Raw genomic sequence first — 14,262 nt, forward strand, 5'->3', positions numbered from 1 at the left:
CCAAAATGTGCTGCACCCGAAGATCTGTTTATGGTGGGCCACCACTAGATCAAAATCATACGGTGCCTAACCATGAAGTCAAGCGTAGATGGTACAATAAAAGTACCACCCTTGATATTTGATCCAACAGCAGACCCTTAAAAACCCTTAAAAAGTGGTCTACTGTTGAATTAAATATACGGCCGGGCACCATATAAAAATAAAATCTCCCGTAAAATGCAACATATTGACAGGGGTTGGGATAGTCTATTTAGTGTGGGTGGGACCCACAAGCAATGCATTCTCGTGGATGTGTGGCCCACAGATCAACGGCCCAAATCATCACATAGATAAATCCTATTTATTTATCGTGGGTCCTTTATAAACAGAGAATCTAATCCTGAGTCATCTTTCTAAGCCAAAATGGCTGTCGCCGCGTTTGCTTCCATGAGGTTGAGAGCTTCATGGAACATCGACCCCAATCCAATACCGATTGTCAATCCAAACCCCCCTAAGAAGATCCCCAAATCAGTTAGTCCCTCCACCACCAAATCCCTCAAGAAGGATTTGGATGTTTCAGAGCTCTTCAACATGAACAGAACCCTTAAACAAGGCAATCAATCCCTCTCTTCTTCTTATTCTTCTGTCCATTTTCTTTTCTGCAACTGGGTTGCGTTTTATTTTTGGTAATTTTACATTCTTAGTAACACCTGAGCTTGGTATTTCCTTTCTTTCTTTGGCCATTTTACTGATTTTCGTACTTCAATGTCTCTATAATCTTATATAATCTTATATTCCTTATAAATAGGAAAAATGGAGGAACTATATCTGGGTTATGAGACATGGGTGCCTGTTGCTCCCAAAGTGAAAAACCCACGATCGGTATACAACGCAGCATCCTTAGCTTATATGGGAGATTGCATATATGAGGTAAAACATGTGTATTGCATTATTCATAATGTATTTCTCATTTTATTTTTCAATAAAATTGTTTATATGCAAGGTACTTTTTAGCTAGGCTTAATGTTTTATATCGATGGCAACATTGCATGTTGTTTGATGGTCATTATTTTTGTGCTTGAACTGGTGCTTAGAATGTATACTAACTCTTTTCTGGAACTCGTTCTTGAGGATTGGAGCACAATGGAATATATAAGGCAATTGCATTGTAAATTGCTTTTGCCAATTTGAGTAATTTTAATTTGATTCAGAACCATGTTTAAGTTGAGGATTTTTAATGCTCTTTTAATCCTGTGAGGTGGATAATTGTGAAGTTGTTGAATGATGAGAAATGTGATTCTGACCAACTACCAAAGAAAAATATATACTTGTAATTCAATTACAGGATTAAAGAGGCGGTAACTACCTGATACGGAAAAACAAATGACTACCTTGTACAGCTGAATAGCTGATGATATTTACAGGGAACTGATATCTACACGGCCATGTTTTGATAATGGGGCGAAGCTCTCAGAAGCCAGCTAGAAAAGTGTACAACAAGGATATTCACCCCATTATCAAAGCATGATCATGCGGATATCTGCCCCCCTGTTTATACTGTGCAGTAATACTAGGGGCCGTTTGGATACGCGGATTTTAGAATGCAGGTTTTAGTTTGAAAATAGTGTAAAAGAGGGTCATGACCAAGCTGCTGGTATGCTGTCCTTGCAGCGTTTCTTGGATTTTAAGTAAGAAAAACAGGTTTTAAAAATCTCTCCTGCATCCTGCGATTTCTAAAACCTGGAAACATGGGACGATCGCCAGCTCTCTTGCTGTCTGAAAGAAGGGCTAGAAATCAGAAAACAACGGCTACTCTCTTTCTTCTCTTGTCTCCCAACTACAATTTTGAGGAAATCCAGGATTCTAAAATCCGTGTATCCAAACGGCCCCGAAATATTTTAACAAGCATCTCTTTCATGGATGATACATTTATTTTTATATTATTCTTTTCACGATGCTGAATTGAACAATTAGTTTCTTTAGCTTGATTTTAACTTCCATGCCTTGTCAAAATATGCAGTTATATGCTCGTAGGCACTTTCTGTTTCCTACGCAAAGTATTGATGAATACAATGCCCGTGTAATGGCAATAGTACGTTGCGAAGCACAGGCATGTACACTTCCTTATGCTAAATGATGTTTGAGTTATCAATGTGACAGAAACAATCTTTTTGGTTTTCTGCACTGGTTTTTGCTGATTATGATTGAATTATTTCAACTTATTATTGAATTGGTTGCAGTCTTGCAAAAAACTTATTATACATTGTCAATGCACCTAAATTATGGCCCTTGCCTTATATATATATACACACTAGTAAAAAAACCCGTGCGATGCACGGGCCGACAAAGAACTGTACGGACCACGTCATAGGTTGATCCAAACCGTCCATGTGATGGAACACAACATAAATAGGTTGTGCCCCAAAAATCATTTCCATAGGCTGATCCTAGCCATCCAATCTATAGAGGTTTCCATAATTCCTCTTAAATCGGACGGTTAAGATCACCCTATAGATTTTTTATTAAAAAACCATAAAGGAGGGGGTAAGATTGAAATTATGTGGCTTTAATGGGTGCATTTGTTAAAAAGCATAAAGGAGGGGGTAGGATTGAAAATATGTGAGTTGAATGGGTGCATTTGTTAAAAAAAGTCAAAAAAGTGATTTGTAATTCTCATAGAATTTTCCAAAAATTCAAAAAATTCTCTTCTTTTCTCTTCTCCTATATAGTATATAGAGATATATCTTTTTGCCATATTTTCTTGTTCGTGGTCATCATGATATTGTCTCTGTCTTCTGCCTATAATATTCATCTCCACATCTTGGAATATGAAAAGTTATACCTTTGGCAGTAGGTGTTAATTGAAAAATGATCTTGCCACCTTGCTTTTCTTCCTCTTTAGCTTCAGGATTTTTAAGTTGTAACTATGTAAACATTACTCACTTGTCAAGCCAAGGAGGATTTGTATACCTCTAGTCATCGCAATTGTTGTTAAGATGCCTAAGTCAATTTCTCTCTGACAATGCTTACTTCTATTGATACGATTATCCCTATAGGGCATGAGTATTAATTATTAAGGACGGAAAGATGGAGAAAAGCAGTAGGCATCCAAGCCCTAGATGTTTAGTAGTAAGTTTTTTTTTTTTTTTTCTTGGGGGTGGGGGGTGGTGGTGTTATAAGTGAGAGAGGAGTAAAGTAGTTGGGCTTTGTTTCTGGAAGAGGGTTGAGCTTGTAGCTCAATGGTTGAGGCTTTGGTTCTCAACCTTGAAGTCGTAGGTTCGATCCCAGCTTACCTATCAGAAAAAAAAAGTAGTTGGACTTTGGAAACTAGTTTTTGGAAGAAACTTAGTATGGGAAGGTAAATTGTCTATCAAACCTACGTGGTAAGTTGGTAGAGGCGTATATCCATAGGTAGGTTGTATAGATAGAAGGGTTTGGTTGTGGGAATCTCAAGGTACAGTCTCTTTAAAGTCCTTGATCTTTCTTTGGTTTAGGGTAAGCTAGCTTGTGCCAAGGTGTGGCCGTGTGGGGCTCCCTTATCTCCAAGGTTGGAGACCTTTTTTTGGATAGCTTTTGTGGATATGACTCACAATCATGATCATCTAAAAAATGGGAAGATCCGATTCGCAAGCATGCACATGAAGAGCGAGATCCGATTCGCAAGCATGCACATGAAGAGCCGAGAGGCATAAGAGAGCTTGATCTCCTTTCATTTCAATATTCGATGGATAGACAATGCGGAGTTTCCCCCTAAATCCTTTTAGTATGCTATTGTTTCCTAGATATTGTACTTAATCTGTTGGTTTGGTCGGGTGGTCTATTCAGTAATTTTCGTACACTGTCATGTGGGTTATTTAGATGAGAGAGGAATGGAAGAATTTTTGGAGATGAAGTTACATCCATGTTGAAGTCATTAGAGAAAATCAGGATCTTTTTTATTCATTAGGATTTTATTAGTAAGGGCTATCGGGGCTTAAATTTTCAAGATTTGTTACTATTGGAAATTGGCAGCCAAAGGAGGGATAGCAAAAATAGTAGTTGCAGAAAGAAAAGGAACCCAACTTGGTTTGCTCAAACTTGACTTCGATTTTTTTTCTTTGATGACATAGGGTATCCCCACCCCAATTTTTAGGGCGGGACTATTCCCTATGGATGCGCGCAATCACCCTTAAACCATGGGCGGAGGGTAAGCCCGGGGGGATTTGAACTCATGTCATGGGAAGCATACCCATGACTTTGATGAGATTTCAAGTGGGAACATGCGGTTGGCTAGTGTTGGATGGGTATTTAAAGATTTTAAATTGGAAGTCAATTGAGCTTCTTTTGGGCCCATTGGAGTCCACTACTTAAGTGAACTTGAGGTTTGAGCACTCTTTGAAAGGTCAAAGGTACTCTGTTAATCTTTATTTGGTCAGATCATTGTACATACATCATCGATGAGATTTGAGATTTGTTCACTGGACTGGTGGTTTCCTTTAGCCTTATTTTATGCTACTAATGTGGTAGCCGACACTCTTGCATACGTGGTATTGGATCTGTACTCTATATTGGGAAAGCCTTTCCTCTTGTTCGTTTATGAAAAGAAAAACCCTGTGTCCAGGATCTTACCTGGACTTTGGTTTGATCCAAAGATATTTTTGTTGTTAGGTTTCTATTTTTCTTGGACTTTTGGTGTGTAAAAACTAGGGTGGTGACTCCCCCTCTATCATTTAAAATCAACTAATTGTTTGTGCTTTTCTTGGATTTTATGTCCATAGAAACTTGGGTGGCGAAGCCGACCCCAACTAGTTTGGGACAAATGCTTAGTTGAGTTGTTAGTTGAGTTGAGAAACTTGGGTGGCGACTCCCCTCTGCCATTTACAGTCAACTAATTCCATTCTATCACTTGTCTAGGAATGTGGAGGTGACGAGTAAGTTCTGTTGCTGAATTGCCAGTTCTTGACATCTTTCAGGGAAGATTGAATGTTGCGCCTGAGTCACCTAACCAAATTCAGGGTCTTGCCATGTCCTCGTTCCTCTTCCATTTTTTTGCATCATTATAGAGTTATGTGCCGTGCATGTGTGTGCAAATGTCTGTTTTTCCACCCATGAAACTTAGATAATTCCTCCCATGTGAGCTTCTCTTGTCATGTGTGGCAGTCCTAATTTTAAGGGTGGAAATACTAGCACCCCCACCCACCCACGACCATGACCACCACGCGCTCGCGCGCATGTAGATGGTAACATCCCCTTTGAGTGGTTTTATGACTAAAGACAAAAAGGTTCAGCAGTTATGAAACCTCTACAAGGGGTTGGCTCATGGTTAAATAGGGGACACATTTATCATTACACGCATGGATATATATACATATATACATGCAGCATACATACGTACATACATATAATATCATTTTGATGGAATAAATCAACATATATAGTCACTTCGGGCTATCTAATTTCATCTTTTCTCGTCCCATTGTTGTCTTGCTTGAGAAAATTCCTATGGATATTTTTTGGTTTCAGTTTTAAAAGTTTGGATAAGAGTCTAGTCTTATTTGAAGTATCTAGTACTTGTTAAAGAGTTGCATAAATAGTAAAAAATGCATAGGATTCTTAAAGCTTATCTCGTGTGTTTTGTGTTTTAGGATGCATTGCTCAGGAAACTTCTTGATGAAGACTACTTGTCAAAGGAAGAAAGGTTAGTTCAAGATTTTGGCTCGTCCATGTATTATCTTTCTACCAGTGTCCCTCAAGCATTTTAAAAGTTCTCTTTGAGATCTTTGTGAAAGTTCTACAAGGCTGTAATACATGCATAAATGATGCTTCATCTAATGACCACAAGGAACTCTGATTTTAGAACTTTCAAGTGATTGTAATATTCATATGGTAACTCTGGCATCTTACATGCATAAATGATGATTGTAATATTCTATAGGGTAGTAATACATGCATAAATGCTGCTTCATCTAACGATCACAAGGAACTCTGATTTTATTAGGATTATGATTTTCAAGTCATGTTTTTTGAATTTCGTTCAATGTTGGTCTTGCTTACAGAGCCCAACCTTTCCTATTTTCTCACTGTAGCATTCACAGGCCTACATTGGATATGCCCAAACCATCTTAAGCGGTGCCCTCTCATCTTCTCCTCAATTGGTGCCACTCCCACCTTTTTACGGATGTGTTCATTTTTAATTCGATCTAACCTTGTGTGTCCGCACATCCATCTAAGCATTCGCATCTCCGCTATACTCATCTTATGAGCATGTTGCTTCTTGGTGGCCCAACATTCTGAGCCGTACAGCATGGCTGGCCTCACAGCTGTCTTATAAAACTTTCCCTTCAACTTGGTAGGTTTTTTATGGTTGTACAAAACTCCTAAAGCATGCTTCCACTTCAACCAACCTGCTCTTATTGTGTGGTTAACATCCTCATGATTTCAAGAATTGATTGCTAAAATTTTATTTCGCTTTATTTTGATTAGGAGGGAGCTGGTATTCATGCCCTCTGTTTTGATGGACATGCGACTTCTCATTTGGTGACTTTTCAGGCGTATCTTAGCCTCTTTTCTCAAGAATGAGAGGAAGGGGAGAAATGAGAGTTGTGGAGGAAGAGGGAAGAAGATGACAACGCTGGGCAAGTTAATGCCAGAGTTCTTCAGATGCCTGAAGAGGAGTGAGAGGAAAATAGGCTTATTTTGAGTAGGTTAGGTTACCTACTCTACTGCTGCAACGATCAAAAGATCCTTGAGGTAGTATTTCAAGGGTTTAGTCACCGCTGAGTATGTGAAGGGAAAGTGGATTTTACTCTCCATGGCTTTGTCTCTCTGACACTTTCTTATTCCCATCCCATCCTTTTCTTTCTCCCCACAAGTATACAACCATCTTTCTCATTTATTTTTGTAGATATTCTTCTAAGTTCATGAATGCCAATGCCCGACAACCACCATCTTATGTCAAAAGTGACCGTGTAATATTGGCAATTTACTTCTTTATGGCCTCTTTTCGCTAGAGTTTAAGCGCATTGCTAATGGCATTTTTCTTTTATTTTAGTTAAAAGCCTCCTCTCATTCTTCTATGGTGCGAAATCAATGCTCCTTTTTTGCTTTGTTTGAGAATTTGAAAGGCAGAGTAACGTTAATAACAATGAAACACATTATTAGTATGCATTATTTCGGGTTCCAAATCTGTCATTTTTATTTAGATGGGCACCCTTGCTTGTTTGGAAATGCTCTGTTCCTTGGTGCATGTTGGGGCTCGTGCATGTAGTCGTAGATGGGCTCACTGTCTTGAGTTAAACTTGCTCAGTTGCTGAATATTGCCTTAAAAGCTAAAGGTCATAATGTGCTCGTAAATATCAGCTTCCTTTTGCTCTATTAGCATATATTTCATGACTTAATCACGACTTCCTCCAATATTTGGTGTAGGGAGATTCTTCGGTGGGGAAAAAATATTGGATCGAACAAAACACGCACTACAAAGCGTGCTGGTGTAGCAGTCTACAATAGAGCATCATCACTTGAAACGCTAGTATGTTTCTTAATCCAAGCCTTTGGAAACCTTAAGAAATAAATCGTTTAAGAGCTTTCATGACCATGCATTTTGTTTTTCTCTTCCAAGGGGCTCCACCTAATTTGATGTGTTCATCAATTCATACTTAATAGGATTGATGATACAAGGGCGACAAATGTTTTTTATATTTCTTAAACTTTTCACAGATAAATGAAGAATGCTATTGCTCTTTTCTTTGTGGTAGCCTGCTGTTCCACCAAGTTCCCTTTTCACAACCTGATTTGTTACTTATAAGCTTTCACCATTCCATTCTTTAATTATAAGTTTTCAAAATCTGACATCTCATTTCAAGGAGTTACATAAACATCTCTTGCCTCATCCCATTGCTGGACTTGAAAAACTCTGTTCCTCAACATAAAATTGTGTTCTCCGGAATTTCACATTCAATTACAGTTGAAAGTTAGCAGATCAATATAATAATTATTGCTGTGCTTGGTAGAGTTATCTAATTATCTTTCTTTTTGTAGGTTGGATATCTTTACCTGACTGATATGAAACGCTTGGAGGAGCTCATGCTTAAGTTAGGATTCTCGACGGGTGCTTCCACTGAAAGGATCTTGGAGGAGACTCACAATAAGTCGTGATAAGAGGTATCTAATATAACTTTGCTGTAACTTCCTAGCTAGCCATATTGGCATGCCCTTTTCTATCAATCTTATTGTAAATGCCACAACAATATTTCAATCCCAATGGCTAAGAACTACCTGCACCCTTACTCATTCTCATTTTTGCATCTATCCATCTCTTGTAAAATAACTGAGTTAAACTTCTTTGTATCTGTCAAATGCCAACAAACCCACTGATCGATTCATCCCCAAAACACTGTAACATCCATTAAATTTGTCTCTCCCCCGTTGAGGAGAAGTTGAGCTTGAATGGAAGCAAGCAACAGATGTGAGTATTGAAGGAGATTTCTAAAATGGAAGTACTGAATATCTAAGATTATAACTGTTTCTCATAATTAGATGCATAGATGTATGTTCTCATTTGTGTGTAAAAAGGGTTTACTTTGCCAAATATTTCCTGAAACGAGAGATGATTAAAAGCATTTGAAATCACACATATAAGTGTTAAAGCCCATATCTAAAAATAAGTTAATTCCACTCATAATTGCAGTTTCGATCAAATATCATTACTCACAGGACGTGGCCCATAATTTTCTAAACGAAACAGTTCATAAAATTTATATAAAAGCCCCCAGTTACGGCAAATATACAGTTACCGCATGTTTTTAAGTTCTCTTTGGAAATAAAACACTTCTAGATATCTTTTATTTATTTATTTATTTTTCTTACTAATACTAGCAGAAATATACATTTACGGCATGCTTTTAGTTTTATCTATCCTAATAGTAAGTTTTCTCTATGAAAATAAGACATTATATGAGGAATGATAGATGCAAGGGCCGTCTTTAGCAAGTGCTAAAGAAGGGCCCTTGAATAGATCCATGTCATTAAGTGCAACTAAATTCAGTTTCTCAACCGATTTTAAAAATGATGTGGATCTATTCAAGGGCCGCAGAGCCGTTGCATAAAAAGGGCCCTTGCATCTATCGTTCCTCACATTATATTTATGTAATTACAACTCCCAATATATTACCTGTTATAATCATATTATTGGATAAAAGTATTACATTTTAGAATTGATTAAAGTATATTGCCGAATCTAGGAATCCTTTTGTTATTTTGAGTTCACCTGAACTTCACACTCGCACTCATATCTGATTCCGACACTCATACCTGTAGTCATGTAACAGAGAGAGTTGGCTAAAAATGATTTGAGTTCAACCTAAAACAGATCTGATTTTGGAAAAAATCAACCGGAATTCTCAGAAGTTGATCGAGTTGCATCCCTAACAGCCTACCTAATACTCGTCTCTTTCCAATTAAAAACGATTAATATCTTGCTGAATATATATGGTTCAACACGAGTGCGACGTAGCAACGAGCACGATAGGTCAACTCTTTGATTTCTTATTAAAACATTTTGCATCTTAATTAGTCAGTGGTGGGTGTCTGTTCATCTGTGATTAGGTGTCTTTTTAGTCATCCTAAGTCAAGTTCATATTTTAAAAGAATCCTTGTGATCTTTGACTATCAAAACTTGAGATCTATAGAGGTGAAGAGGATTGCAAATTCAATGGGATTTGACAATGCTTACAAGTGCAAAAGACACAAGATTGTGATAAAATAAGGGGATGCATGACATCTTCACACACTAACAAGTCTATCATCATGGAACTAGTTTACTTAGAATACAGACTAGTTGTTTTTTTCATTAGTGAAGAAAAAGAATGCACCTTACCATTACTAGTAGCAATGGTATATAATTAGGAAAATGCTAAAAGGCACTTATTTAGCCCCTCTTCTGCCACATGTCTGTGATCAGATCCGTTGTTTCGATTTGAGGCCACATGTCCAGCCAAATGTCGTTGAGATCACCTTGTTTGGTTGTTTCTAGGCCCTTGATTCATCAAGCCTCATCTTGGGTTTCATCAGAAAAGCTAAACTGTCGATTGTTGTTGTCCAGGAATCTTACTCATCTTGGATGTTCTGTGAGATCAACGGTGTTGATCTCGATTGCGCTTACACATCACTGGGTGAGACCCAAAAGCTGTTTGTCAGCATTGATCATGTTATATGGAAAAATGCAATGAAGAAGATGGCTGGTAGGCTGAAAAAAGGAAGTGAGTTGGGGCTATATCAAGGGTGGCGAGAGTAAGGTGGAAGTATCGCTTCTTCAGTTTGCGGATGACACTCTTCTGTTCTGTTCTCCGGTCATATCCCAGATTCTTAACCTTAAAGCTATGCTTCGTTGTTATGAGATGGTTTCGGGTCAAAGATCTAATTTCGCAAAATCTCGGTTGTTCGCGATCAACGTTTCTGAGAGCGATGCATCATTTTTCGCCGGAATTATGGGGTGTGGTTTAGATGTCTTTTCAGCAACCTATCTGGGTCTTCCTCTTGGTGTGGGTCGACCGAAACACAACCTATGGGCTCCTATTATTCAAAGGATTGAGCGACGTTTGGCCACCTGGAAGCGCCGGTTGGTTTCCAAAGGAGGTAGATTAGTGCTTATAAAGGCCGTTCTATCCAATATGCCGATATATTTTCTATCTCTTTTTCAATGTCCCGCCTCGGTTGCTAAACGCATCGAACAAATTCAGAGACGCTTCCTGTGGGGTGGATCAGGGTCTTCCAAGGGGGTCTCCCTGATTAAATGGAGTATGGTATGCTTGCCTACTAAAAATGGAGGTTTGGGTATCAGGAGGGTTCAGAGTTTTAACCAGGCCCTTATGGGCAAGTGGCTGTGGAGATTTGGCGAAGAACAATCCTCTTTGTGGGTCCGGGTCATTGGAAGTAAGTATGGTTCAGATCATGGGTATTGGGACTCTGTTGATAATTTTAAACTCAAAGGTCTCACGGTTTGGAGGGACATCTTGAAGTTGAAGTCGTTATTTGCTCCTGGCGTCCGATTCAGAGTATATAGGGGGGATCGAATTCGGTTCTGGCAGGATCCTTGGTGTTCGGACGATCCTCTTCAAGTGATGTTTCCTGACTTATTCATCGTTTCATCTCAGAAAGAGGCCTGGGTATCGGAATGTTTTGCAAGGGAACATGGGAAGGTGGCTTGGTCTCCTAAGTTTCGCAGAGACTTCTTTGTTAGGGAGTTAAACTCTTACAGCGCCCTCCTCTCCTTATTGGATTCTTGCTTCATCAAGTCTTCGGGCATAGATCGTCGGATTTGGATTTGGAATCCTTCGGGGATATTTTCAGTCAAATCTTTTTATAACCATCTGATCCCTTCTTTAGTGGAGCATGTGTCCTCCTCGGCTTGGAGACAATCTTGCCCTCCGAGAGTTGCTTTCTTTGGGTGGTCGGTTAGCTGGGGCCGCATTCAAACTATGGATTTTTTGAGGAAACGAGGAATGTGGCTGGTAGATCACTGTCCTCTATGTTTATCCGCTGGGGAATCCGTTGACCACCTTTTCATACACTGTAAGGTTGCTCGCCATATTTGGGGTCTTATTTTTTCTCGTTTTGGAATCAGTTGGGTCCCCTCCAACTCTATGGCTGAATTCATTCAGAGTTGGGCCTGGACTCCTTGGAAAAGGAAAGGCAGAACGCTGTGGAAGATGTGTCTCCTGGCCTCATGGTGGTTCTTGTGGAAAGAGAGGAATGCTCGTATCTTTGAAGGGAAGGCTAGATCTCCCTATTGGATTTATATTCAGTTGATAGCTGCGGTCATATCCTGGGCTCGAAGCCTTCCCCTGTTTCGTTTTGTTTCAGCTTTCGACCTCTGGGAAGGATGGTCAATCATATGCTTGGAATCGGCTACCAAAGTGAAAATCCTCCCTTCCTGGATTCCTCCTCCTCCGGGGTCCCTGAAACTTAACTTTGACGGATCGTCTATCGGCAATCCAGGAATGACAGGAGTAGGGGGGTTATGTAGAAACCACAAAGGGGAAGTCCTCTGGGCCTACTCGGGGCCTATCGGAGTGGCAGACTCAAACGAGGCAGAGGTCCGAGCCGTTCATAGCGGGCTTCTCTCGATGCCTCGTCTAGAGTGCGACAAAATTATCGTCGAAGGGAATTCCTTAAATGTTATTCGCTGGCTTTCGGGTAACGCTTCTCCCCCTTGGCGATTTTTGCATCTCTTAGAGGAAATAGAGGACAGAGCTAAGGGCTCCTCAATAGTTTTTCGCCATGTCAGGAGATCAGCCAATGCGGAAGCAGACACCCTTGCCAAGAAAGGAGTCTTTCGGGCCGCGTTTGAGTGCTTTGACTATCTACCTCCTTGAATTATTGTACTGCTATCTTTGTATTATCTTTGTTCCTTCAGGACCACCTCGGTTCTGTTTTTACATATATATATATATATATATATATATATATATATATATATATATATATATATATATATATATATATATATATATATATATATTCTGTTGCCCTTTTCAAAAAAAAAAAGATGGCTGGTAGGCTTTTCCCCAACAGACTTTCCGGGTCCATTGATCCGATCGCCAAAACCAAATCTGGTCCATTGCTTTTACCTCACTTTGATCTGACGATCCTAACCCTTTATCTATTATGTCTGTTTTATGGTTAATGCCACAAAAAGCTAAACTGTTGTTTTTTTTGTAATCCACCAGATCAATTGTCATGGTTATATACACAAGGAGATTTTATATGGTGGCCGACCTTTACTTGTAAAGGAGGTCGGAGAGAGAAAACACCCCCTCCCTCGATCTTTTTTACTTTTCTTTGGATCTAAAATCAAGCTGACAGGTTTTCTCTCTCCGCCCTTGTGATTTCACAGTCGGCCACATATAATTTCTCTTTACACAAGTCCCCATGTGGGACCACTATTGATTGTTTGGGTTGGTCCTATCTGTATCTGTCCGTTAATTGGCCTCATACTAATATAGTCTGAGTCTGATATTGACACTCCGTTACTTTTATTAGTGTCAGTCCTTTATTTTACTCTTCTGAATTTGGCTGTTACTCTTTACTGTTAGAGGGTGTTCCTATTTCCAGACATCTACCCAGAGAAGTGTTAAAGATTATCATTATCATACAAGGGAGTGCTGATATCATCTCCCTAATATGATGGGAAAGTCTTTTTGGTGTTGAATTTGAGTTTTTCCCGTGATGGTGATGACCACTGAGGTCATTGATTCAATACTCCTTTTTTTGGTGGGCTGTTGAGTTATGGCTGTTAAGATATGAGCCATTCATTTGGTGGGTCCTGCTATGGATGTGCCAATTAGATAATCTGATCATTCAATTGATGGCCGTTGATCATTACAATTTGTAGTGGGATTCATCTTAATGAACTGTCTAGATCTTGAACAGATGCGTATGGTCGTTTAGATAGAGGTAGAAAGTTTCCATATTTAGAGAGTGGTGTCACCACTTCTGGAAAAAAAAAGGTTAGAGAGTGTTGTTCAATCATGCTTGTTCTAGTAGACATTTAGAACAGTTGGATCTCCCAAAAGACACTAGAAGTGCTACTTTTTGAAATTGGTAGGATCTCCCAAGAGACTAGAGGTACTGTTAGATGTGATTAGTTCTGTATTTCTAATCTTCGAGTTAGATAATTATACTATATTATATGAAAAATGACAAAAAAAAAGAAGCCATTTTTGGACTATTATTGAAAAGGCTGGGAAGTTGAAAATGACCAGAATGAAGTACTTTTTACTGTTCATAGATTTTGGAGGACAAAAATGCTTTTCACTTTTTTTCAATCACATCTATTATTTTATTATTACTTTTTGAACTTACCTCTCTTCCTTCTCAATCACATCCATTATTTTATTATTACTTTTTGCAAAACAAATTTCAATAGCTATTAAGGGGTTTTTTTTTTGGGTTTTGCAAAACCAATTTCAACTACTATGTAGGGATTTTGTTACGGTTTTGCAAATGTGAACCACTTTTTAGGATCTTATTATGGTTTTACAAAACCAATTTCAACTACTATTTAGGGTTATGTTAGGATTTTTCTGTGTTTGAGAACCCTAGTGGTTTAGAGTGTTCAAATAGAGGTTGAAACTTCCTAAATAGTGGTTCAATTTATAAAATAGTGGTCGGAAAAGTGATCCTACTCGGTCGAGTAGATAAGCTTATCTACTTGGTCGGGTTAAAAACAGTGTGGGCCCACATTGTTTGGGTGATCCAAACCAAGTCCACAAAAAATCAGATCCATATGATCATCTTAACCCATCA

The 14,262-nt window shown here is 38.9% G+C and overlaps 1 protein-coding gene across 2 annotated transcripts; it reads left to right on the top strand.

Annotated features, from left to right (window-relative positions):
- The first annotated feature begins 367 nt into the window (after positions 1-367).
- On the top strand, positions 368-10,197 carry LOC143858659 (uncharacterized). Of its 2 annotated transcripts, XM_077369359.1 has the most exons (7): positions 368-592; positions 788-909; positions 2,000-2,089; positions 5,604-5,656; positions 7,384-7,486; positions 7,996-8,118; positions 10,058-10,197. In XM_077369359.1, the coding sequence occupies exons 1-6, from the start codon at positions 403-405 to the stop codon at positions 8,110-8,112; spliced, it is 675 nt and encodes a 224-aa protein (XP_077225474.1). In that variant the 5' UTR covers positions 368-402; the 3' UTR covers positions 8,113-8,118; positions 10,058-10,197. The 2 variants fall into 2 exon arrangements, with proteins under 2 accessions (XP_077225474.1, XP_077225473.1); XM_077369358.1 differs by lacking the exon at positions 10,058-10,197 and having other exon boundaries at positions 7,996-8,476.
- Positions 10,198-14,262: the final 4,065 nt, after the last annotated feature.

Source organism: Tasmannia lanceolata, unplaced genomic scaffold (genome assembly GCF_043159265.1).
Source record: "Tasmannia lanceolata isolate RefF3 unplaced genomic scaffold, GAP_Taslan_0.1 ptg000026l, whole genome shotgun sequence".
Classification (NCBI taxonomy): Eukaryota; Viridiplantae; Streptophyta; class Magnoliopsida; order Canellales; family Winteraceae; genus Tasmannia; species Tasmannia lanceolata.